General features: G+C 55.6%; 9 protein-coding genes across 9 annotated transcripts; 5 read left to right on the top strand and 4 right to left on the bottom strand.

Moving 5' to 3' along the window:
- Positions 1 to 129: 129 nt before the first annotated feature.
- Positions 130 to 1,436, top strand: lovD_1 (Monacolin J acid methylbutanoyltransferase; the record flags this gene model as incomplete). Its single annotated transcript, XM_066131661.1, has 3 exons — positions 130 to 211; positions 260 to 1,236; positions 1,305 to 1,436. The coding sequence occupies 3 exons, from the start codon at positions 130 to 132 to the stop codon at positions 1,434 to 1,436; spliced, it is 1,191 nt and encodes a 396-aa protein (XP_065987729.1).
- Positions 1,437 to 1,846: 410 nt separating this feature from the next.
- On the top strand, positions 1,847 to 2,307 carry G6M90_00g104940 (uncharacterized protein; the record flags this gene model as incomplete). Its single annotated transcript, XM_066131660.1, has 3 exons — positions 1,847 to 1,912; positions 1,966 to 2,076; positions 2,137 to 2,307. 3 exons carry the CDS (start codon positions 1,847 to 1,849, stop codon positions 2,305 to 2,307), a joined length of 348 nt encoding a protein of 115 aa, XP_065987610.1.
- A 796-nt stretch (positions 2,308 to 3,103) lies between these two features.
- On the bottom strand, positions 3,104 to 4,653 carry G6M90_00g104930 (uncharacterized protein; the record flags this gene model as incomplete). The annotated part of the gene is made up of 7 exons (XM_014685997.2): positions 3,104 to 3,492; positions 3,564 to 3,694; positions 3,752 to 3,824; positions 3,890 to 4,040; positions 4,105 to 4,337; positions 4,411 to 4,447; positions 4,507 to 4,653. 7 exons carry the CDS (start codon positions 4,651 to 4,653, stop codon positions 3,104 to 3,106), a joined length of 1,161 nt encoding a protein of 386 aa, XP_014541483.2.
- A 2,601-nt stretch (positions 4,654 to 7,254) lies between these two features.
- On the top strand, positions 7,255 to 9,242 carry G6M90_00g104920 (uncharacterized protein; the record flags this gene model as incomplete). The annotated part of the gene is made up of 6 exons (XM_066131659.1): positions 7,255 to 7,484; positions 7,578 to 7,657; positions 7,725 to 7,852; positions 7,922 to 8,610; positions 8,667 to 8,814; positions 8,880 to 9,242. 6 exons carry the CDS (start codon positions 7,255 to 7,257, stop codon positions 9,240 to 9,242), a joined length of 1,638 nt encoding a protein of 545 aa, XP_065987627.1.
- Positions 9,243 to 9,453: 211 nt separating this feature from the next.
- Positions 9,454 to 9,939, bottom strand: G6M90_00g104910 (uncharacterized protein; the record flags this gene model as incomplete). The annotated part of the gene is made up of 1 exon (XM_014685995.1): positions 9,454 to 9,939. One exon carries the CDS (start codon positions 9,937 to 9,939, stop codon positions 9,454 to 9,456), a length of 486 nt encoding a protein of 161 aa, XP_014541481.1.
- Positions 9,940 to 12,623: 2,684 nt separating this feature from the next.
- On the top strand, positions 12,624 to 12,839 carry G6M90_00g104900 (uncharacterized protein; the record flags this gene model as incomplete). Its single annotated transcript, XM_066131658.1, has 2 exons — positions 12,624 to 12,676; positions 12,698 to 12,839. The coding sequence occupies 2 exons, from the start codon at positions 12,624 to 12,626 to the stop codon at positions 12,837 to 12,839; spliced, it is 195 nt and encodes a 64-aa protein (XP_065987623.1).
- Positions 12,840 to 17,246: 4,407 nt separating this feature from the next.
- On the top strand, positions 17,247 to 20,117 carry fucP_1 (L-fucose-proton symporter; the record flags this gene model as incomplete). The annotated part of the gene is made up of 1 exon (XM_014685994.1): positions 17,247 to 20,117. One exon carries the CDS (start codon positions 17,247 to 17,249, stop codon positions 20,115 to 20,117), a length of 2,871 nt encoding a protein of 956 aa, XP_014541480.1.
- Positions 20,118 to 20,470: 353 nt separating this feature from the next.
- Positions 20,471 to 21,433, bottom strand: URA1 (Dihydroorotate dehydrogenase; the record flags this gene model as incomplete). Its single annotated transcript, XM_014685993.1, has 1 exon — positions 20,471 to 21,433. The coding sequence occupies one exon, from the start codon at positions 21,431 to 21,433 to the stop codon at positions 20,471 to 20,473; it is 963 nt and encodes a 320-aa protein (XP_014541479.1).
- A 538-nt stretch (positions 21,434 to 21,971) lies between these two features.
- On the bottom strand, positions 21,972 to 23,870 carry G6M90_00g104870 (uncharacterized protein; the record flags this gene model as incomplete). Its single annotated transcript, XM_066131657.1, has 4 exons — positions 21,972 to 22,471; positions 22,531 to 23,402; positions 23,452 to 23,610; positions 23,668 to 23,870. 4 exons carry the CDS (start codon positions 23,868 to 23,870, stop codon positions 21,972 to 21,974), a joined length of 1,734 nt encoding a protein of 577 aa, XP_065987776.1.
- Between the last annotated feature and the right edge of the window lie 1,505 nt (positions 23,871 to 25,375).

Below are 25,375 nucleotides of genomic sequence, written 5' to 3'. Positions count from 1 at the left end.
GGTGTGGGCCGGGTATATCTGCGTCGAGAGGCAGCTGTAAGTCTGGCGTCTGCGGCTCTCAACCCGAGCCCATACCTGTCAAGTCCAACTTGCCATCTGCCTACCCGACACAATCATACAAGCCGGAAAATGGACCACACGCAGCCCTTCGAGTCCGCCATCAGCGGCGGCATCCTGCCCTGCGTGGCGCTTCTCGCCAGGCGTCTCGACAGTATGAGAACCCCGACACGCCGCACATGGACATAGCTGACGAGGCCAGACTCGGACGTGCTTTCGACCTATCTGGGGCCGAAATCCATCGCCGCCGCAGACCCGGACCCCATCGACGCCAACACCATCTTCACCCTAGCTTCCATCACCAAGCTGGCCACGACGGTCGCCGCCCTCCAGCTCGTGGAGCGCGGCCTCATCCAGCTAGACGACGACGTGGCCGAACTTCTCCCCGTCCTGTGCCGGCAAAAAATCATCTCGGGGTTCGACGACCAGGGCCAGCCCGTGCTACAAGACCGCAAGAGCCCCATCACCCTCCGGCACCTGCTGACGCACTCGTCCGGCGCCGGATACACCTTCCTAGACGCGGGCGAGAAGCTGCGCCAGTACCACCGCTTCCACGGCACGCCGCCCAACCACGGCCCGACCGTCGAGTCCCGCTTCGGCGTCCCGCTGCTGTACCAGCCCGGCGAGGGGTGGGCGTACGGCGCCGGCATCGACTGGGCCGGCCGGCTCGTCGAGCAGCTCAGCGGCCAGTCGCTGGAGGCCTACTTCACCGAGCACATCTGGAAGCCGCTCGGGGCCTCGGGCACGTTCACCTTCTTCCCCGGCGCGCAGGGACGCGCGGGCATGGCGTCCCGCGGGCCGGGGGGGCCGGACAAGCTGGCGCCGGTGCCGGGCGGGCTCGGCCTCAACGCCGGCGTGGAGGCGTGCTTCGGCGGGCAGGGCGGCCACGGCAGGGCCGACGACGTCCTGAAGCTGCTGCACTCGCTGCTCGCCAACGACGGGCGGCTGCTGCGGCCGCAGACCGCGGACGCCATGTTCCGCGGGCAGCTGTCGCCCGCGAGCAAGGCCGCCTTGAAGCAGTCCCTCGAGGGGTCGGCGTGGGCCGTCGGCGACTACTACCCCGGCGAGGAGTACGACTGGGGGCTCGGGGGCTTGCTGATCGAGAAGGCTGGCGACGGTGCGCCCTACGCGCGGGGCGCCAACACGCTCACGTGGAGCGGTGCGCCGAATTTGTTCTGGGTACGTGGCGAGACTTGCGAGACTACCAGCACACATGCATAGAATGCTAACGAGGGCGTTGTTGACAGTTTATCGACCGAGCGAACGGGCTCTGTGGGCTGTTTGTGACGCAGCTGCTCCCGCCGGGTGATGCCGGCGCGACGGATGCCATTCGGGAGTTCCAAAAGGTCGCGTACCAGAAGAACAAGACCCAAGGTTGAAGGTTGAAAGTACAAGCGTCGGTTGCAAATAATCCGTCAATCAATTCATGTTGAACTTGACCCTTGCCATCGAGCATAGCCCGTGGAACACGTAGCATGTAAGCAATTCCGCCGTAGCCAATTTGCAAGCAGAAATGGCCACGGACCAAAAACGGCCGACATCGCACGGCGAATCCATCCTTGTGAGAAAATCATGCATGCGCATATATGTCAGCACTTAAGGCGCCGGTGCAGCCGCTCGAGGTATTGATTTCCAAGCACCATGGCCCCGCGCCCTGCAGCGGGGTTCATCAAAGTCAATTCATTAATCCTTCGACCTCCTTCATCCTGAGTCCCTTCCATCAGGAGCTCTCACCACAAACGCTCCAAACACCAAACGTCCCCTCATCACACCAGACCGCATCGTCATCATGGGCGTCAACCACATCGTCATGTTCCAGTTCAAGCCGGACGCCAGCGCCCAGTCCGTGAAGCAGGTACCTTGCGCGCCCTGGTGCCCCTTCCCTCACTCCGTCACTAACGCCCCCAGTGCTGCGACGAGGTGCTCGGCCTCAAGGACCAGTGCGTCCTCGCCTCCACGGGAAAGCTGTACATTGCCCGCTCCCAAGGCGGCAAGGACATGTCCATTGAGGGCTTCAGCGTGCGCGGCGCCCCAAGTCCACTCCCCCCCTCCGGTAGACCAGACACTGACAGCAGGCAGAATGGCTTCACGCACGTCTTCGTCATGGAGTTCGACTCGGTGGCCGATAGGGACTTTTACGTCAAGGAGGACAAGGTCCACCACGGCTTCATTAGCAAGTGGATCAGCTCGGCGGACGGCATTATTTCCAAGGCCATGGTTGTCGACTTTGTTCCCGGGTCTCTCGAGTGACGCGGCCCGTACGCTTGGCGCAACCGAGTTGTTGGTCGTGTGGTAGCAGGGCGTACGGGACATGTGGACGGCAAAGAGACGAGCTACGCGGGAGACGAATGCAACGGTTGTGAGCCACGTCTGGGACCTCGTTTTTTTTATTAGTTGCGGCCTGTGGAACGGACCGACTTGCAGCTACCTATTGATCCTTTCGTCCCCGACGCCCCGTCTATCGAATGACGTCAACTTTTGGACGCTTGTTTTCGCGGTCCAGCTCTGAACTACTTGCACACATGGCAGACATACCCCGTGCCATCCTTGCCAACAGCCCGTCCATTATGAACTGGCGAATAGTTTGTAGCTATACAGGAAAATGTTCAATCGCAAAGCAGCCAGCACTAGTTGTGGCATATCAAGCCGGTTGAGGCGTTGAACAGGTCTCGGATCTGTAAGGCGAATTTCGCGTGAATGGGGATGAGACGTCATGCCATTATTTCCACTCTGTGTATTAGGTTTAGTATTACCCGCCCAATCGTAAATTTGTTGCGGTGTTGGTGAATGTGGCCAGGCCGGACATGTCTCCTTGCCCAAGGGAGTAAGTCTTGTGATATTGGCACAAGTAGGCATGGAATGGCCAAGGTGGCGCGGCGCTTGGATCGTCCGTTTACCCTCAGGTACCCCGTCGCTAAACGCGTTGCCGCCTTGTCATGATGGCTCGTTTGGTACAGTACGCATGGCAGTGGCACTGACGACCCATCTTCCCATTTTACTGCGTGCCGTGTCAGCACGACGCTGCATTATTTCGTAACATGGTTCTTCATTCTTCTCTCCATTGGCCATGGGAACCTTGTCGAGAGAAACTCAAGTCGATTTCGTACTGCACCAATATCGCCCCATCCGTGCTCCCCGTCGACGTCGATGATGCCAGCTGCTCCTTGTCTTTGCCCGTGCTGATGACGGTGTCGGATCCTTCTCCCTGTCCAAATACTCGTCCCGAATCCGTCACCACCACTGCCTGGTTGCCGTCTGCGCCATTGGCGAGATTGCAAGTCGACTCGTTTCCATATGTCACCCCCACTGAGCGATGGACGTGGCCGAGTTTGACGGTATTGAACGTCGGCGCACTGGGTTCCTTGCGAGAGGAGAAGTTGTGTCCCCACCAGCCTCCGAGAGCGTGGACAACCGGCCTCATCACGGGGAGGCAGCCTGTGGATGGAGAGACCGGGTCAGATTGGCGCTGCGGCAGTTGGTCATTGCATCGTCAAGAGTCTACTTACAAGCTATCACGCTGAGGTGAATCTCTACCGCGGACCAGACCAAGGCGGGTGTGCAATTCCACAAAACGTCGTCGTCGTACGAGTCGTAATTTGACGAAACGACTATCGTCATGCTGCCGGCAATGACAACACTGCTACACAGTCAGACGGCCCAAATCAGCCAAGCAAACGCGGTGGTGGAAGCTTACACGATGCTGAACATGAACATGACAGCAATGGCCAGTTTTTGCGGCCAGGGCAGAAACAATCTGCTAATTTGCGCTGTGCGAGAAAAGCACTCATTAGACGATTCCCCATTGCCAGTCATCGGGGGACTTTTTACTCACTTGCCGGCAACACCATCAGCGCAACATCGATGACAAGATGTGCTGAAATGGACCAAAAAAGGAACCGGGACGGATCAATGGAACACGTCCCCTCAATGGACTTGTCCCATAGAAAGCGAGGCGGGTAACACTGGAACACGGCGATGAACAACTAAATGCCACTTTGTTAACGCATTGTTTCCAAGGTGGTTGGCACGTCTCGGAGATGGTCATACTCGCACTATATACCAAACGCTCACAAACGTAGCCATGGCCAATATAGTCATTTTTGCCCATGTCACCGATTTGAATAGTCGCCAGAAAAGCGCCAGCAAGGATAGCTGCGCAGCTGTGACGGCCACAGTATATGTGTGTTCATGGATCTGCAGTGCCATTGCTTGGTAGTAGCGTGCTTCGCCAGGAGAAATGGTGAGGTCTCCAAGATGTCGGCCGAGGCCCTTTGTTATTACTGCGGTCCACGTTGGTTAGCCAGCGTCCGTCGAGCATAAAAGAATAAGAGGGTTACAAAGGCCGCAGCATACAAAAGAATGCGGCTATGTCGTAGGCAATTGCCGACGCCTGAGAGCATGTCAGTCAAGATGCCGCCTTGGGCAGATTGTCGTTTCTTGGGGCCGTACCAGCGCCAGCACGGCTAGATAATCGTCCCACCATAGCGGAGCGTGTTTAATTCTTCTCGCGTAAAACCGTAGGCCAAGTAGTATTGACGCTGGAATTAATGTCGTCAAGATACCCGCGTAGACGGTGTGGGTGATGGATTCAGTCATGGCGCGTGCCGTCGCCGTGCAATCGTCAGTGTCCAAAGTCCAACCGGAATTCGCACCTTGGCCTCGGGTTCAGGTCAGTATAGACATTATATAAAACGCTGTATTGAAACATCAGAACGACTGTGCTTCTTTCGGTGTTGAGATGGGGTCAAAAGGGGTATAAAGGCAAGAGGACGGACGAACTTGCAAACTAGTGTGGGATTCTGTCGATATATTCTGATATACTAGCGTGTAACACTTGATCTAACCAACTTGGCGGCTATACCAATAAAACACAGCAGGCCGGGACGCAGGCAACATCTACATTGCAGGACGGCTAAATGTGTTTCCAGGATCTGACAAGGGTTGCCCTTGTTTCACGTTGCAGACTTGGGATACACTTGTCTCGGAATGTGGTTCAAAAATCGGGGACTGTGACAATGATGCAACCGAGCAGAGACAGCCAAGCCAGTAGGAGGGCTGAGAAGGTCGAAATAACTTTGCAAAGCATTCGTGCAACGCCGTTTCTTGATTTGATGTTGTGTCAGGAATCAAGCTCGGACATCCATCTCTGTTCGTCCCAACCAGCACAGCTTGCCCATCCTTTTGATCCAATGCCCATCCTAGGAAGGATCTGGTTGGGGGCCCCTTGTGCCTTGGAAGAGACGCAAGGCGCCAAGGTTGGACTACGAGTAATTAGTGGAAAGCCTTCGACCAAGTGACGGCCGTACAGCCACGGCTCTTGGCTGATTGATGGCGCATGAATCAGCTTGATAGCCACTGAGGCCAAGGCTGTTTGTTTGCCGGGGTCGCTTCGCTCTTGATTCGCCGATTGGTGCCAATCCAAGGCCAGGCATTTGATAAAACGGTGAATCGCACGCGTTGCTGAAGTGGTCCGATTCTACGAGAGCCAATCGTGTGCCTCATTCCGCCATGGTTCATAAAACATGACCTCCTGTTTCGTGATTTGTAAACGGTCGTCCAGCTAAACGTGCGCTAGGCGGGCATTCAACCAAGGCTGCGACTGTTCTAGGTAAGTCCAGGGAATAGATTTGGGGGATTGCTCAAAGGAAGCGTTATCCATACGAGCCCAAGTTCATGATGCACATGTCACCCTCCAACCTCGCGCAGCTCCACTGTCAAACTCGGCCAACGCGGGCTTTCGAGTTAATACATGGGCGTTGTCAAGGTGTATTTAGGGCGATTAATTAAACGAGCCGGGGGCCCCGTACGAGAGTGATGAAGCGCAAAATAGACTCTGGAGCTGCAGGGCGCCATTTATTGACAGGGCCGTTTATCAATTATAGCCCAGGTGCCGTTATGGTGCCAATTTGCACCAATTATCCCCCCAACCCCCGCATTGGCGCCGCCAAAGCAGCCTCCAAGCATGGGGAAGCGGGTTGGGTTGCATGGCAAGCGGCCAGTGCATTGAGCCGCCATTCAGAAGAACGTTCCATATCAAGGTTCATGAAGAGGGGCGCAAGGGGCAAGGAGCAGCCTGCCGTTGCTCGTGTTGGTCGTCTTCAGTCGGTCGTTGCTCGATCGTCGCCCTGGTTTCCGGCGGTGAAGTCAATTTGCTTTCTGGGCCCTTGGGATGAAAACTTGGCGCAAGCAAGTGGACAAAGAGCCCGGGATATCAGCTCACAGGAAGGACGAGGAGGAGAAGAAGAAAAGTACATCGTGCTGTCAACTCGTCGGCGTCAACCAGGGACTGACGAGGCAGTCAGTGGCTGCCCGTGGGAGTTTTCCGGTCGACGTTTGCGTGTTTACCATGGCCCGAAACATGGCTCCCGATGTCAACATCTGAGCTAGCCAAGGCCCAACTGATCAAGGCACGTGCAGCCGGCAACATGGGAGGGCTTCCGCCAGCCAGGTTCCAGGTTAGTGGCTCGTGCAGATCCGCCACCACAGAGGAAGGTGAAGAGTCCGGTCCGGTCTGGAAGGAACGTCCCAGTGCCGGCGACATGGTGGGAGTCGTTGGCCAGACCGGACCAGTTGACTCTTGTGCCAGATTCAAGATGGCATGACGGGACTTCTTGATAGCGCTCCCGCATTCTGCTCCACCCCTCACAACCTTGAAACCTTGGAAGCCGCTCGACATCAAACGGCGACATCCATTGCAGCATCGCAATCTCCAGCGCGTGCATCTAATCTCGCAGCTAGTTTGCGCGCCCAGTGCGTTGGCCGTCCATGTCGGTGGCTGGGGGAAACACCACAAACGCATGCCACAGAGTCACAGACACTGCACACTTTCGTCGTTGGCTCGGCGGCTTCTCGACGGAGCATCAGCACACGTACGATGAATCACCTGGTGTCCTGTTCAAATTGGCCCAGTGGCCAAAGCCTCCCGAAATCAGCCGCCAATGTCTCGTCCGTGCCGTCTTCCAGTTGCCTTCCTCAAACTCTCTAAATCCACCCGGCAAACTCTCATCCTCTTACCAAGCAAGACTCATCACCACCACGGACACACGCCACCGCCTCGGCGTGCAGCCACCGAACCACCTTGGGACGAAACATTCGAGTTTACGGAGTACGGAGTATCTGCTGCCGGATCGGCCTGACACACAGCCATTGTCGCACGTTCTGTCCGTTGCCATTGGCCGCAGTGCACATTGGATAGTCATGGCAGCAGATCTGTCCAAAACGCCAAGAACTCACAGCGGCACCACGGAGATGGACGCCGCAAAGGTACCGGGCACCGTTCACCTTGTTGACCTGGATCGTAGCGCAGCGACTCCGCATACTGGCAATCACAATGATATTATTCTCGTACCAACGCCATCGTCGGATCCCAATGATCCCCTCAACTGGTCGCCGTCGCGAAAGCGCCTGCACCTTGTTTGCCTAATTGTGTGAGTGAAGTAATTTGTGTCGATGGGTCGTTCAGAGACTTGAACAAGAGTCCATGAGGCTGCTGCTGAATATGCATGTCTTGCATTGTACAGTTTTGTCTTCTTCAACGGCATGGCCCTGTCAGTTGTGTACTCGGTTCTGGTTCCGCTATCACCGGCATTGCAGCTTACAGGCACGTTGAGAATGCTACATGGGAGCTTTGTTTGCACATGGCTGACCTATTTTTGGACTCGGTATAGTCAGCGACCTCAATGCCGGTACAGGATACATGTTCCTGCTCCTCGGCTGGGGCCTCCTCTTCTGGCAACCGTTTGCCCTACAATATGGAAAACGCTTGACTTACCTGCTTTCCATGCTTGGCATTGTGGTACCAACGTCCCCATGAGCTTATTAAGACTTGAAATGCAATTCAACCTCCTTGCTAAGCTTCAAATAGGCCGTTTCCATATGGAGTCCATATGCCAGTGGCAACGGACAGTGGATTGCTCGCAACATTGTGACGGGCTTCGTAGCCGCTCCAATTGAAGCCCTGCCGGAAACATCCATCACGGACATTTACTTTACCCATGAGCGCGGCACATATATGGGCTGGTATGCTTGGGTCTTGGCTTCGTCCAACTACTTTGCTCCCGTCATCTGTGGCTTCATCAACGATGGCATGGGCTACAAGTGGCCCTTTTTCTTCATGGCTATTTTTGGCGCCGTTGCGTTTGTTTTCCTCTTCCTCTTCATGGAGGAATCCAACTATGACCGTGCAGTCGCAAACACGGTGGACATGCCGCCGTCCACCAACGAGGCCCAACGAGATAAACACGCGGCTGGCGTTGAAGGTGTCCCCGCCACACATCAGATTCCCGTCCCGGGAAAGGAGAAGACTTTCCTCCAGAAGCTGTCGTTGAAGGATAGCCCGCGCCCATTTCTCATGCACTGGCGAGCTTGGCAGTCGCTCAGACTACTTACCTGGCCAAACATATTTTTTGCCGGCTTTTCATACGGGACATACCTGATCTGGTTCAACATTCTCAACGCCACGGCGTCGATTATCCTGGGCGGCGCGCCATACAACTTTAAACCCAGTATCGTCGGTCTCAGTTATATAGCATGCCTTGTTGGCGTGATACTAGGGTGCGTCTGATGCAAACACGGACCTCTGCAAACCAATGCTAATGCGCAAGGAGCAGGTCTGTATACAGCGGCATAGCGTCGGACTGGGTGGTTCTCAAGCTGGCACGCCGCAATCACGGCATCTTCGAGCCCGAGCAGCGTCTCTGGCTCTTCTCGGGCATGACAGTCGCCGCCCCCTTCTCCCTCATTCTTTGGGGCGTGGGCGTGAGTCGTCTCCCTCGCCAGACAAATGCAAAGTCGTTCAGCTTCTAACCGTGCGAGACATGCAGGCTGCTCATCAGGTCCACTGGTTCGGCCTCCTCTTCGCAATGGTTGTCCTCTCGGCAACAAGCGCTGCGGGAGTTACCCTCTCTGTCGCATATCTGGTAGACTCGTTTCCCGAAATCTCTGGCGACGGCCTGACGACCATTATCATCATCCGCAACACGATGAGTTTTGCGATTGGCTACGGCATCACGCCGTGGCTGGACGGGCTAGGCCTGCAGAACTGCTTTATTAGCGTGGCATTTGTCGCCCTGGCGATTTGTTCCGTCTTCCTCCCCATGATGTGGTTTGGCAAGAAGTTCAGGGCGATGAAGAAGGAGAGTTATTGGCGGGAGGTGCAAGTGCGGAATGACATGAGGGCGCGCTGATGCTTGCCACATCCGCGGCAAGTGTTGGCACATGTGCGCAACGAGGCTTCAGGCACAAGGGATACGGTATCAGCATTCATTCAACTTTGGCCCTAGCTAGCTTCATATACTAGTTGAGACAAAACGAGATATACAAGGGCCCCTGCTCTCAGAACTCATATCAATGTGGAGCCAACAGTCCTAGGTAGGCAGTGCTCAAAACGCCTCGCCATCACTGCGAATAACTCGGGGGTCCCCCGGCCTCGACGGAATGACAGCTCGCCTTGAGGTAGCACAGGACCTCGAAAACAGCCTTGCACACCTCGATAGCCCTCTTCTTCCAGTCCGAGTCGGACCACAAGCTCTTGAGCATGTTGTCCTGGATCACGGTGACGATAAAGCGCACATGGTGGTCGTCGACGGTCCAGTTGGTCTTGTCGGGGTGGTAGACGAGGAACTTGACGCTCCGCCCGTTGATGGCGTTCTTGGCCGCCTCGGCCGTCTTGTGCTTGTCGGGCTCCGGGTACGGCGTGCGCGCCCTGGCCACGAAGTCGCGCCAGAATTCCGCCCACGAGCCCTGGACCAGGTCGCTGTTCAGCCACTCCTTGAACCTGGCGGCGTCCTTGAAGGGGAGCAGCTCGAGGATGAGGCGTTCGTGCTGGGCGTTGAGCATGGGCGTCGGGGGAGGGGCCGACGTGTTTGGCGAGGGGGCGCCCATGTTTGTTTCTTTCTCAATGGCAGGTTATTTACAGACGTGGTGAGAGATGATGGGTGTGGACCGACAGCCCGGGGCCTGAGATGTCAAGAGATGGTTTTTTCACGCTGCATCTTTTGTTGTCGGGCAGGCCTTGGTTTCTTGTTTATGTAGTTGTTTGGCGGCTCGGCCAACGCTTGGTTGCACACGGAGTGGGAGCGAGCTGAGCGGCCAGACTGGCCAGCATGGACAGAGGTGAGGCCGATGCGACGAATCACGGAGCTGGGCTTGGCGCAAAGTGACGCGTCGCCTCGCACGGCGTGCGCCAACACGGGATATGTGCATGTCAGCACGCTGTAGCCGGGCGTAATGGCCATGACTGGGTCGCGTATGCTTTTATCGTGGTTGGGCACTCTTATGAGCGGGAGATATCACAGTAGATAATGCGGTGGGAGGTTTCACGACCCGGAAGGGACTTTTTCGTGTGTTGTGTGTGCTCTGGCCAATAGTAGCCATAACAAGGCGTCAATCCCATCTAGCTTGTTCGCCGCGCAGCTTCCGCGCAGCCTAATTACCTAGTTCCGGGACGTTTCGGATGTACTATATAACTGGTTTTATACAGACTAGACCCTGATAGACTAAACCTTTAATGAGGGAATTTTGAAAAATAACCATTCTCTAGTGTAGCGTGGGAGCGGCCATGTCGTGGAATTCGAGGGCTGAGCTCTTGACAGTTCAATAATATATTTTAGAGTAGGGGAGGAAATACCCCGGCAGACGTGGAAATAAAAAAGGAATTTCTTTACAAAAACGGCGAGCTAAAATTACGAGACAGATGCGAAATAATGGCGGCAGGATGCTTTCGACGTGAGCACATCCAGACGATTGTCTGACTCACAAGGCTCAAGCCTCACAACCATACGGTGCAATTAATAGGACTAGTCAATTACATCACTATTAAACCTAGGACTGATGACCAACTCGCATGAAAATCAGGGGGGCGAGACCATCCATTCTGTATATAAGGAGACCCCAAGGAGAATCATGTCCATCACCCACATCAACAATCTTTTGGTATATTGACCGCGTCTAGTCATATGTGCTTAATACGAACAGCGCACGTTAGGCAAAACTCCAACGCGAATCGACAGCTAGTTATGCGAGTGAGCCATTATAACTGTCAAAAGGATGCCCAGTGTCATATCGATATTGGAGATGCCGCCACGACGCAAGTCGTACATGCTGGCTCACACCCGTAAATGGAAGCATATTACTATCAAGAATACCCGTCACTTTGAGACGCTGGCGCGGTTTAGGGGCAAACTGAACAAGACGGCAGAGAATGAGACTGTGTACAGTATGCATACAACTTGATGGTTTTTCTACTTGAAATGAACAATGGCTGTCAAGTGCTATGGGAGGTCGGGGGGAGGTATCCAAGCAAGGTAAAAGCTGGTTTACATTCGGGCTGAAATACGGCTGCTGCATCAGGCGGCTTGCCAGTCAACTGCCACAAGGACGGTATGATGAAATCAAGAAACCCTTCACAGTCTATTCCAGACACGCCAACGCAAGTCACGAAACTGCTGGTTGAGTTTTGCTGCGTCACTCTTGGTCAGATATCCGCTAGAGTTTTCGTGTTACGAGGTTAGAATTGTACGTCAAGACTTGAGAGACTCGAGTTATCATAAAGTCGAATCATTCTCGGGAGGGTCAACTGCCTCAACAGCGACTGCGCGTCACTGCCACACGGAAGTGAGACAGAGACTTGCACTACCGTCTGATACGTTCCTCCACCTTGGTAGAGCAGCTGTACTCGGTAAGATACGACAGAAACCGGCGGCTCTATGAGCAATTCCATTCTTGACGGGGTCTCCGAGACGTTTGGCGCGCTGTGGTTTTGATTCTAACTGTGGCGAGGTTCAGGCGGCTCGCAAATGATCAAGTGGTCCTGACTCCTGACCTTGGATCCGCCGTTTATGCAACCCAGTTTGTCGACGGGTTTTGTGAAATCAACGGACATGCTATTCGTCACGCTTCCCTTTGTATCCATGTCAGCACTTCCATCTTCTCGACGACCAAAGGCCCTCCATCACGCTCGCCCTCCCCTCCGGCCCTCCGGGGGATCCGGCTGCATCGTCTGGGGCCTCATGGGCGCCGGCATCTGCAACCTGTGTCGCTCGCCGAGTTCCTGTCGGCGTATCCCACGGCCGGCGGGCAGTATCACCGGGCGGCCATAGTCTCGTGCAAGAGCGCGAGCCACGCCGTCGGCTACGTGACGGGTTGGTCTGGCTGCTTGGTCTGCTCCAGGGCGCCTCTGCATTGACGGGTACGTCCAGTGTCTTGTATCAAATTGACATGGAAGGCTTCTACGGCCAGGCATTTCCTTCATGTAACTGACAGATGCGAAGCTTCGACGCCACCGCACACATTCAACGCAATCACTGCTGCGTCCGTGGTTGCGCTGGGCGTGACGTATGCCATTCCTCCCGCCATCAATATCCCTCGCCGCCGTACAATGTTGCCGGCCAACAGATCCTTCAGGCTGCCCGGTGCACTGGGCTGGATTTCAACATGGCACGTCCCACGTCATCTTACAACGCGTGTATCCCTAAGCCACTAACAAGAATCAGGTCGGTGTTCTGTGGACAGTCCTCACAGCCGTCCTTTTCGTGTTTCCGCCATCTATCCCTGTCACGGCAAACAACATGAACTACTTTATCCTGGCCTTTGGCGTCATGCTTCTCATTGCCGGCGGTATGTGAGTGTCTGATGGACGCAGGCACTACCAACGTCCGCAGCTGAATATCCAGGGCTTGATAAAGGGCAAGCTGGAAGTGATGGAGCCCACCATGGGGGTAGATTCGTCGCGTAAGGCGCAGGAGGCGATGCTTCAAGGTCAAGTCGCAGCAACGCTGCTATAGAAGCCTAGATGTGTAGCGAGCCAAGTATCACGACGCGGTCGTCACGGGATACGGAATGTGCACAATGTGACAATGTGGTGAGAACTACACACCTGTAGAGCCCTTGTATGGCAATTGGTAGGCGCATTCCTACGTCCTAACGTCACTTAACCCAAATAGAACGCTCGATGGAAGCGTTTGATCCCCCCAGGCTGGAGTACACGGTAGCATGGTCTATCCGTCATGGACCAAGACGAAAACAGCAAACCTAGGCGAGATCAGGGCCGGCTTAAACTCAGAATGTGGCTCGGCCTGCGGCCCGTCGCTCCTCGGGGTTAAAGAAGAGGTTGCAGACATTCATACAAACATTACTTGCCGCGGCAAGAGATACATCTCGATTCGCCCACTACACTTGACTGGCTGCTTCTCCGCTCGAGGCAGGCTTGCATCGCGAAACGCGGATGAAGAAAAAGACATATAGCTCCAGGGTAGCAGGTCTCACAGCCACCCGACGCACGACACGGCACTGTCCCAGCGTTTTAATGAAAGAGATTAATTACTTTGCCTGATTGGCTTACGAGGAGCCGCCCGTGCGGTAGTAATTTGGTGGTTTGGCTGTGATGAATCATGTTGGTCTACCAGGCCAAAGTGTATTGACCTCGCAATGTATCACGTACCAGACTGTACTTGACAAGTACATGCATATTCTCTAGCTGTTGAGGAGAAGGGTCGAGGGCAGACAGTATCTGCCCACAGCTTTGTTGACTGCATGGCCAGAATTGTTGCCTAGCTATCGCGTTTTTGGAGCGTCAAAGAAACAAAGGCTACAAGTGCCATCTTACAAGAGCATCACCAGAGGTGAGACAAGCATAGGGCCGATTGTGAAGGGGCCGTTCGTTTCAGGAGCAAACATCATTTGGTAATATTGCGTCAGTCCGCACTACCGTGACCCGTAGATTAATTGTAGAAACTGCTTGATTCACACATCCGGACTGTAGCCCAGAACTGGATTTCGTACGAGTATGCACCCCAACCTCGGCGCTCGCGTTCCTCGGCTTACCTAGTAGAGCGCCATGCTGAGATTGTCTTTCATGGTCGTGATGCTACAGTGCTGCACTGGGATGTACATGATGATTTCATCAACTGCAGCCACCGTAGGTTGGTTGCTGTGGTCGGTTTGCGTCTGTGCAAACTGTACGCATTTCACTGTACTCCGAAGGACAGGGGCGTGGCTTGACGCCAATGCCGTAGCCGTAATTCGTCGAGTCTACCCACGGGCACAGTGTGCCACATCCATGCTGGGCGGTCATGTCAACGGTGGTTGGTGGTGGTTAGAAGTTCGCTCTCATTGGCGTTTGGATGGCGGACCTTTCCAGACGTTGGGTATGTTGTGTATCGGTATAAATTGTGACGAGAACAATTCGTAGCCCGAGATGAGAAATCGCTCGTTAAATTGCGGCGGTTGCACGGAGAGCCACACTGAGCAAAATCACCGTCATTGGCCAACGAGGGTGGCTGCAAGTACTAGTTATCTAACAAGAGGCAGTTTTTGCCTACGGACCAAAGGAAAAAATTGAGCTGACGGAAGTGGCCCCTGTTCCTGTGCTGTCCTGTCGCTCTCTGTTCAACTACCAAAACAAGCGGCAAGGGCGGTGTTGTGCTGTGCTGGCCGCGCGATTTTCCGGCATCACATGTATCGCACGTAGTGCCGCAGTTGTGAGTTGTCTTTCGAGGCGTGAGATATCAGGACAATTTGTGACTGGTAGCTTGGTGGTGCTGCAGCGCTACAACATTCGCCGCATTGGCCTGAATCGCAGGGAATACTCCGTAAAGTCTGAGGCAATGCAACGACGCTGGAGAGATGGGGTAAATGCTCACGACTGTGCTCCGTACGGAGTCGTGGAGTTGTAGCGCATCACCTACCGGGTTAGTATGTAGTAATTAGAGAACGGAGTTCAGAGGTTCGATAACAAGCAGGACGGCGGGTCTTGTGCCCTCGGCTTACTGCCTTTGCATCCCGCATAGTTCGCACTGGGGACGGAATACCGGTCGCTGTGGATCTGTACCACAGAGTCGTAGATAAAATTGAGCAGCTGACCCAATTCAGGGACTTGGTATTTCACGGGCCGGGTCGCAGGACTCAGGACTCCATAAGCCGGCCCGCGTCTCCGTCGCATGAGACACGAGAGTGTCGAGGGCGAAACTACAGTGACAAACATGTCACTGTCGGCCGAAAACCTGGACCTTGCCATGGCATTGCGCAGTGTTGTTGGTAGCACAGGTTGGGGCAGCGCATCAGACTCGAGCCCAAGGGCGCTCTGCTCATGGACGGGCTTGGGCGAGGAGCTCCTATTTCTCCTCCCCCGCATTTGTGGCATTCTCATGGGCGACTCATCGGCCAATATACGTATGCAGTATTCAGGCAGTGGCAGACTGTCTCACACCAAGGTAATCGACGATTGGCGAGATGCGCCTGAAACGTGGTGGCGTTGTTTTCTGGCTGTCATGATGATGCCGACTTCAGAGTTTGGTGGCCAAGATCATGCCTTGTTAGTTTGAGAGCAGCAGGTCTCGGCCTAGGGTGGACGAGGGAGAGATGTTTCCTCGACGAATGTGGTGGCTAGGGAGATGGCATGTGTGCAATAAGCAACAAGCAACAGTAAGAAATAAGCTCACGGGAATGGATGACATGGCTGCAGCTTCGAGGCAGCCGAGACAAGGCAAAGCGGCGCGAGGGCAGACATGGACGAGACATGGACGACATCGGACATCTGAGGCAGTTGGCAACTAGCAGTGGGCAGCTGGCAGCTGGCAGACCGCAAGTGCACTTGGCAGCATCGTGCCTGCCTAATTGAACCAGACATATGCAGTCGGAGCCGAGGAAAGGGAAGGCGCGACAAACCATGATGGAGTCAGTCAGCTTGACAAGTCCAAATGTCAAGTGTACATAATGTTTGCAATACTTACAGACTGCGCGAGGGACGACTCCAAACGCTCTCCATCGATGCAAATGGTTCTCGCATCAGCTGTCATGCATCCGTCCCAACAACAGCTGCCGAATTGACCGACCGATGCGTCGGCCGGAGCATCCCCATGATGACTGATGACGCATGTCTTGATTGGCTCCCGTTGGTTTCTTTAGCTTCAACTTGGCCCCAACCGACCAAAGGCCCACACGATGCCACACTCGACGGCTGCCACTTTTGCCACCCTCCAAGTCGCGTTCACGTCAACTCAGAATGCTGCTCACTCGTCCGTGCTTGCATGTTGCATTTGTTGCTGCAAGCCGAGCAGATGAAGCTAATACTCTGAAATGCTGCATCTGGCTCCATACATCGCCGGTGCTCTGGACATGATGGAAGGGGATGGGACGCGCTTTGGTGGATCTTTTGGTTCCTGACCGTCCAACCATTTTGTCCTTGGTTCCAAGGAGCCTCCTTTGAGGTTGGCCGACGGCTATCGTCACTGTGGCATGCATGTCAGTTGCTTGTCACGGCCGGATGTGTGCGTGACAGGGATTGGAAAAAAAGAAACGAAGGAAAATAACACCCCAAACCAACGGTAATGAGTGTATATCGCTGCTGCTGCTCATCTTGCGACAGGAAAAATTCTGCCCTCTTACTCGCCATCTTTTTGAGGGCGTATCGACACTTTGTTCCATGTCATTGATTCATTCGCTCGAGACTTGGGCATACCTTGGTTGTTGATGTCACTTTCGGCATTGGCAAACCCGAACCAACCCCGCGCACAAATTTCGAACACGAGGGCTCCGTATTTGTCTCCTAATTCGACTCGGAATTTTTTCCAGCCTGGCTACTCCTCCTGCCTATTAACGAGACACAACCGCGCGACGCACTGCCGCTTGGTGGCGGCCCAGTCCTCCCTCCGTACACAGCCTGGCTCTACGGAGACGCAGGCACTCTGGCACAGTGCCGACCCTGACTCGGGTCAATGGTGGCGGCTGAAAAGCCCAAAAGTGGCGACGACAGGCATTCAACTGGTGCTGACTTAGCGAGCAGTCCCGGCCTAGTCCCATGCAAGGCCGTCAAGTGGCATTGGTCTGGTGTTTGTAAAGACGTCAACTGGTCCGCATCCCGACGTCACTGAGCAATACAGCCTCTCCATCCCACCTTGCCCTGGCCCTCTTCACCCGCAACCGCCTGTTGACAACGCTTCCAGGCGTTTGCGAAGCCGTCGAATTATCGGCCTCGACCTCTGTATGATTCGATGGTGTCTACAATCGTCTCCCGACTGTAGAATTCGCCCACCTTTGCAAGGGAACTGCACCTTGTGACGCCGAGGACATGTTTGCGCCGACCACTCCCCCCCACCCTGCTCAATGAATATACCATACACCAACCTTTAGTCACAAGCAGGAGCCGACGACCGCCAATCTGTCTGTATGACGGGCTAGATCCTCGCCTCGCCATGTCTTCGTCGGTGGTGGAGGGCAATGCATCGGTACCGAATCGAGGCCCGGCCGTCTTCGCCGTCACAACGGCCACATTGGTTCTGGCCTCAGTGTTTGTCGGCGCCCGCATGATATGCCGCTACTTCATCGTTCGCAGAGTCAGCTGGGATGACAGGATTATGATGCTGGCCTGGCTCATTGCCTTTGCCCTCTCATTCTCCATCTGCTACGGCGCGACGGTTGGGCTTGGCAAACGCGACGATGACATTAGCGACTCCGACTTGCCGAAACTGCGGCGGTTCGAATACGTTTTTTCTATATTATACAATCCCGCGCTCATGGCAACAAAAACGGCCATTTTGATCTTTTATTTGCGCCTAGCCAAAAACACCCAGATCGTCTTGCGCTACGCCTCCTGGGTAACCCTGGCGGTAGTCAACATCGCAGGCATCGTTCTGACCTTTATGAACATATTCCAATGCAACCCAGTCGCCGCGGCGTGGAAAACCACGACCGACGGCCCAACGCAATGCATCCCGCTCCTGACCGAGTTTATCTGCGCCGCACCAGTCAACATCGTGACCGACCTGGCCATCTTGGCTCTGCCGATTCCTGTACTGACTGGTATGCGACTGCCTTCACGGCAAAAGACTATCCTGGTCATCACCTTTACCCTTGGTATCTTTGTTACCATTGTTGATGTCGTTCGCATTTACTACCTCCAAAAGGCCATCACAGATGTTCCCACTGGTTTGACCAGCGATCCGGACTCGCGATTTGGTGGTCAGCAAGACTTTGCGTGGAATGCATCCTTGTCTTTTATGTGGAGCGCGGTTGAGGTGAATATTGGCATGACTTGTGCCTGCATCCCCACGCTCAAGCCGCTCATTCTGAAATTACTGCCCGCCATGTTGTACGACCCAGAGGGAACCCGGGTCTCTCGCACGACGAAATCGAACAGCGACCACGAATCACCACCTTCGCGATATGTTGGGAGTGCCGGGCGGGAGTCCATGGCGACGCCAGAGTCGCCCACTGGCGGGAACCCGAGTGGCGCCAAATCCGATTCGAGCAACGAGATTCCCATGACGGCCATGGAATTCCTGACAACGCCCGACATGAGGAACCTGAGCGAAAGCATGCACCCAGATCTTGCGGCCACACGCGCCCAGACCAACCTAACAACGTCCACCTCGTCCGTCGAGAATGGCATCTATTTTGGTTTTGTGAACATGACCAAGCCCAAGAGCATGCTCCGCGCCAACGCCTCTGAATCCTTCAAATACTGCACGATTGTGGCTATTCTATTTTTCCTATGGGGCATATCGTATGGCCTTCTCAATACCCTCAACAACGCCATTGCCGTGGTTAACCAAATGTCCACCGCTCAGACGCTCGGCTTGACCAGCGCCTATTTCGGCGTTGGATACTTCTTTGGGCCGTTACTTGTTGGGGAATGGATCCTGCGGAGAGACGAGCACAACCGGTCCAAACGCCACGAAAAGAATGAAGCCGAAAACGTGGGCGGCTACAAGGTCACCTTCATTGTCGGGCTGTGCATTTACGGTATTGGCACCATTATATTTTGGCCATCGGCAGTGACCAACTCGTTTGGGGGATTCATGCTGAGCAGCTTTGTGGTTGGCTTTGGGCTCTCTGTGCTCGAAGTGGCGGCAAACTCCTTCATGATTCTCTGCGGACCGCCGGAATATGGCGAAACTCGACTCCTATTAGCCCAAGCCGTGCAGGGCGTGGGCAGTGTCGTCAGTGGTCTCCTCGCCCAAAAGGTCTTCTTCACCGGAATCAGCCAGGACAGCATGAGTAGGTCAAACAGCATGACGCTCATCAACGTGCAGTGGACCTATCTGGGCATCACTCTGCTCTGCGTTGTGTTGGCCTTGTTTTTCTTTTACATGCCCTTGCCCGAGGTCAGCGACAGCGAGCTCGAGTTTGCTGCCAACAAACTTCCCATCGACACAACCAAGCGAAGCATCTTGGGCCTCCAGCTGCGCACCGTCAGCCTCGTGCTGGCTGTATTCGCCCAGTACATGTACGTTGCCGGCCAAGAAAGCAACAGCATATATTTCCGCAGCCTTCTTGTTTCCATACTCCCGAGTCCACCCGCAGGCACCGATGCAGCATCCGGCATGACCAAGTCCAGCTCGGCATACGACCCGGACAAGCCACCCGGCATAGCCATCTCTATCCCAGACTACCTGCTCGTCGGCCATACGGCATTCGCGGTATCCCGCTTCCTCGCGGGATGCCTCACGTTCTTTTCCGTCTCTCATCGTCGACTTCCCCAACCACGCACCGTACTTACTAGTTGCATCTTGCTGTGTTTTCTCTTCGCCTTGCTCCCCGTCGTGTGGCACCCGCCCAATCCCGACCTTGTCGTCATTCCGGTTATGCTATTCTACTTTGCTGAAGGGCCCATCTGGCCGCTTCTTTTTGCTATTGGCCTGCGCGGCCAAGGGCGACGGACGAAGCGAGCGGCGGCCTTTATCACCATGGGTGGCTCCGGCCCGGCCTTCTTCCCCTTCATCATGTATGCCATTATCGAAAACGGCGGCAGCGTACAGACGGCGTATATTGTCGTTGTCGCACTGCAGGTTGCCATGGTTGTGTACCCTGTATTCTTGCAATTCTCCCGCAGCGCAAGGCTCTTGGTCGACCCTAACCCGGATGTCCGGGCGGCACTGCAGCAGGATTGTGACGCATTGTCAGCCGATCAAGTGGTGGATAGCCGACAAGATCAGGAGCCGAATGGCCTTTTCGGAAGATTTTCCCAGAATCTCAAGCTTGGTGAAAGGAGGAAATCATCTCCGCCAAATGTTCAGCATGAAGAAGGCGGGGTTATGTCGTTGGGCGCTAACCATGGCACTTAATTTTTTTTTTCCATTTCAAGTATATATTTCGGACCATGTATATATGGCTTCCTCCGCGGCTGGGATATCAAAAAGCTTTCGAGCGGTAGGTATTTGATTGGATATTAATCACCTAGCATGGGCGGCGTATAACCAGGCAGCGGCTCTGGGATGGCGTGTTTGTTGTATACCCCGATTTGATGGACTTGTTTCCTTTTTTGCTATTCATCCATGGGAGAATAGCGTCTCCAAGGGGGCCTGTGAAAGATAATACATTTAATGACAAGTTGCTCCTGTGCACGCATGACACTGACGAGAATGACTCCGGGCCTTTGGGCTGCAATGGCAATCCCGTTGAATGTTCTTGATGCCACCTACCACTCGGAGCCGACGTCTCTCTCGATGCTCTCAAACACGCCGACGCCCCGGGCCCCCAGCGCCGTGGCCAAGCCGACGGCCTCGGCGCCCGCGCCCCTCATCCTCCTGTACCCAGAGGCGTCGTGCACGCCCCCAACGCCAATGACCTGCACGCCAGCGAGCCCCCGGCCGTCCAGCGCCCGCCGCAGCATGCGCACGTTGCCCAAGGATAGGGGGTGAATCCCCGCGCCGGCCAGGCCCCCTTCCATCCACGACGCGCCCTCGCCCTCGCCCTCGCCCTCGCCTTCGTTAAACACGCTGCAGCCGAGGGTATTCGTCGCCGTGACGAAGCTGACCCTGCCCGCGTACAGCGCTAGTATATCCACGAGAGCAGTAAACTGCGCCGCGTACGTATACGGCGGCGTCTTGATGCCCACCGGCACGAGCGGGTCCCCCGGCAGCGCGGCCAGGTACGCCCCCAGACAAACGGGGTCGTAGCCCGGCGGCGTAGAGCCCGGGATATTAGGACACGAGAGGTTGACCTCCACGGCGAGCGGGAACGAGACGCCCGACGAGGCGGCCAGGATGCGCGCGTAGCACTCGGCCACGGCGGACGGGGGGCCGGCGACGCTGACAATGGCCGTCTTGTGCGTGACGTCCGGGGGGAGAGAGGCGCTTAGGCCCGACAGCGCGGCGAGGTACGCGTCGAGCGGGAGCGGGCTGTAGCCGAGGGAGTTGATGCTCCCGACGGGGCTGGCGGACGGGCCGGCCTCGGGGGCACGGCCGGACGTGGAGGCAGGGTCGAGGAAGGCGTAGCGGTGGACGGCGTCGTCGTGCGGGAACCCGTCGATGAGGCTGGTCCGGGTGGTGATGGCGCCGGTGGAGGGGCACCGGAGGAGGGCTTCGAGGTGCGCGGGCGTCGTGGCCCAGGGGCAGGCGGTGTTGAGGAGCGGCGGGTGGATGGAGAGCTTGGGGGCCATTGTTTTTGTCGAGTGTCTGGGGCAGATGGAGCGGAAGGGTCGATTGATGGCGCGGTTGGATGTTGGATGTGCGGGGTGCTGGGTGTTGGGCATTTGGTGATGGTGGTGCTGGCCCTGCGGGTGAGGTGAGGTGGTGGTTCGGCGTGGGCCGTGACCGACGTCGGCGTGTGTGTGTATCACGGCGGGGTGAGTCCATGTTGTGTCGGGCCATCACCATCTTGAACCTGGGCATCTATCCAGGGGGAGGCATTGGAGATGGACAGAGGTAGCGTCTATGATGGTCTGAGGAAGCGACATCGATTGCCGCCGAGCCACTGGCAAAGTGGTCAAGTCTACGATACATTCCCTCCGGTTTAGGCGGCATCACATCGTTGGTCATGGACTCGTGGCGTTGCAAAGAAATATAGTCCATCATGATAAAAATAGCAACAATTCCATGCCCAGTACGTGAACCCACAACGCCTTTATCCGTAACTATACATCCATCCAAAGAGATCCAAGCATCGCCGTCCGCCAAAAAATACAAACACCAGACCATTCACCATCCAAATTCCTCGCAGTGCAGCTCGATACTCGGCCCGTCCGACCGGATACTTTCCGCCGTCGTCTCCCTCATCAAGTCCATCAGCTGAGCCGGCCCGCACCCCGTGATGAGAACCCGCTCATGAGGACGCGTGCCGCCCACCACGTCCCGGATGAGCGCCGTAATGTTGGGCTTGTGGTACCGTATCGGAATGTTGCGCAAGTCCACCGGGCCGTATGAGCTCTCGCCCGACACAGACTCGTTGTCCGACGACGGCTGCGACTTTTCCAAGTCGATGGACGAGTCTGACGCCACTGGGCGAACGCGATGGACCGCCCCCTTCTCCGTCAGGACCTCGCTGACGATGCCCGTCTCATACTGCCCGGGCGGAGGACCGGAGAAGCCAGCGGGCAAGGGCGGCAGCGCTTTCGCCGATCTCGTGACAAAGACCTGCAGCACGAATCGGGGGTCGTCTCTCAAGTTGGCCAGATGGTGGGCGAACCAGGTCAAATATGCTGCCAACAGCTGATTAGCCAAACACTCCCACAAGACGGGTATCGCGCCCAAGACGTACAGTTATACTTGACCACCCACACAAAGATGACGCGCTTCGTCATGCTCCCTGTCGTCCGGCGCAACAAGGCATTCGCCAAGCCAAAGGTGAAGCTGGCGCCACTACCGCCAGCGACCAAGACGACAGTCTCAAAGGCCGACGGGTCGGGAACGGTGCCATACGGCCCTTCGATGGACGCCTTGACAGACACCCCCGGGTTCTCCGTTGCAAACTTGTGCAAATCTCCGGTAAAGCCGTTGTGAGAGGCAATCACGAGCTCGAGAGGGTCGGCCGAAGCAAGAGTGAACGGATGTGTTTCGAACAGCCGAAGCCGGGGAATCCACAGGAAGCAGTGCTTCCCGGCATGAGCACCCAGGGGAGATTTGGCCAACGTCACGCGCGTGCCTCCGTTGGGCAATGGCGTAAGCGTGGCCGTGTTGCTGCTGTGCACCATGAGTCGAACGAATCGAATAATACGATCCAGCCCCCACATGGAGCCGGCGACAATGGTGCCGTATACAATCTTCTTGGTCAACAGAGGTTGATGCAGGCCGAGGGTGACAATGGACACGACCCAGAGGCCGACGTGCAGGTAGTAGAAGAGCTCATACCACCAGCGCCGGATGAAGACGGCAGCCAATGCGAGCAGCACCCAGCAGCTCCCCGAGACGATTCCGTAAATGTCGTTCAAGTCGAGCAGTTTCTGGCAGTAGTTGATGCTGCAAAAGTAGGCAGAGTAGCAGGCCGCGTGGACGACGAGATGCGTGACGGCGGCGTAGCCCGCGATGCGGTGAAGGCAGTTGAGCCGTTCGTACGACCACGCCGTCAAGAAGGCGAGGGGCGTGTTCTTGAGCGCGAAGAAGATGACGACGACGAGGTTCGCAATAGCCAGCCTGGGAGTCGTGAGCCTTTTGGTCATGGTGTATTGTGTATAGTACTTACCAGCCGGTCCGCGAGGCAATGTTTGTCATGGTGGTCATGGTGCTGTCCAAGTTGGCAAAGGTGCAAACCAAGTTGAGCGCCAGGAACAAGGTCGTAATGACGCCGTGGCCGAGCGAAGGCACCCCGGCGGCACGTTGAATGGTCAGCTTTCTGATTTTTCTACAGCCAGGCATGTCAGTTGTGAATGATGACTCTGAGGCGAGGCGTGTTGCATACCTAGGTAGGGCAGCGAGCGTAGATGATGACGACGGGTCGCGGCATCTTCGTCTCACCCAGTGGCCGGACTGTCTGACCAGGTAAAAGACTATGTAGGCAATGCCTATCGTGCCCAGCGTAATCATGAACCCCAGCGTCGTCTCCTCATTTCTCTTTGCGCGGAGGGCAAACATGCGCAGTTGCGCCTCGTCGTAGCCTGCCATTGTCGCGGTAAATGTGTAAACGGTCTGGTAGAAGCGGGCTTGACTAAGGAACTATGGCGGCGCGCCGGTTCCCGCAGAATCGTGTGCGACAGAAGGATTCGAAACTCGTCAAATGTAATGCCAGAGGAAGAGAGCTATCGTTCTTGTTGGTTGAGATGAGTCCGTCGCCTGGTGACGCTCCAAGACGGCCAAGATGGTGAAATGGATCCAGAGCCAAAGTAACAAACGGTTCTTGGGCCCAAGTGTCTATTCGCAAGTGTCAGGTCCTGGACGCTCAACTATGGGACGGTATCATGGCTCGGACGAGAAAGATGGCGGTGCGATATGGCGCTATGGTCGTCCTTTCCTAGTGACTTGTGCGTCTTGAGACCAAGTGTCGATGGCCAGGTGCGTCCCAGATCAGACAAAACGGCGCCGGTTAATGGGAGGGATACACACAAGTTGAATGCTATACACGGCGAGAGATGACGGGAAAAAATCCCAGCCTTGACTATTTACATATATGTATATATTGTACTCGGAGTCCTTGTCGAGCCCAACTGGGCTACCTTCGGGCGTACTTGGCAACCCACGCCCCTTGACCCCCCTACTTTCTTCCATGGCGAACAGACGAGTGTGTAAGCCATGTCGCAGTTATCAACGACGTGGGAGCAGAGTGTGCTTTCCCGATGGCATCTACACGGATGGCAACGGGACATGCTACTAAGCTAGGGGATGCTCGTGGTTGTGACCACGTACTCGCACACCCCCCCACCCATCGTCAAGATGTCTACGATACATTAAACTTTTCGAAACAAGCCTCGGACTAGGCACAGGGATGTCTTGGCAAGAAAATCATGCCGAGCGGGTAGGCCCACGCCTTGGATGCAAGGCACGGTGTGAGGGCCGTCAACACTACGCAGGGACGTTACACCATCCTCTTAGGATCTACTAGATCATCACATACGTACTAGGTCATGCCCACTACATTGTATGTACATATGTACACAGAGGGAACTCGTCTCGCGCAGAACCGAGAACCAAGGCTTCTACCAAGCACGCCAAGTGCGGTCGAGGGGGTCGTGCGCAGCGGCTGTGTTCCCCTTGGTAGGAATAGCCAACTCTTTTGAAACCGCAGGCGAGAAGGGTTCTTTTTTTTCTTTTTCTTTTTCCAAGTGTTGTGAAATGAGATTGATAAGAAAGGAGGCTCGAGGCACGGCGGTGGATATGCACCAATGTGGTGCGACGGGACCAGACGTCGGACGGCTCAAAGCGACGCTGTCAAAAATCTGCAACAGCACATCGCAACTGGTGTGGTATCAAGGGCATCCGAAAATGGAAGGTCGACGAGTTGCAAGGTCAGAATCCCACGTGTGTGTAGACCAGAGCTGTGGTGCGTCGTGTCCCCCGCGCAGGAATGGGCTTGGGTCCCTTGGGGAGCGAGTCGAGGCTGGCAAGTTGCCAGTGGCATCAAATGGGCTAGTCGACATGTCGATACATCAATTGATCATTGAATGTCAAACATG

This window comes from Metarhizium brunneum, chromosome 6 (assembly GCF_013426205.1).
Source record: "Metarhizium brunneum chromosome 6, complete sequence".
NCBI classification, from domain to species: domain Eukaryota; kingdom Fungi; phylum Ascomycota; class Sordariomycetes; order Hypocreales; family Clavicipitaceae; genus Metarhizium; species Metarhizium brunneum.
The sequence above is the reverse complement of the archived record's forward strand: the minus strand, read 5'-3'. Positions and strand labels throughout refer to the sequence as shown.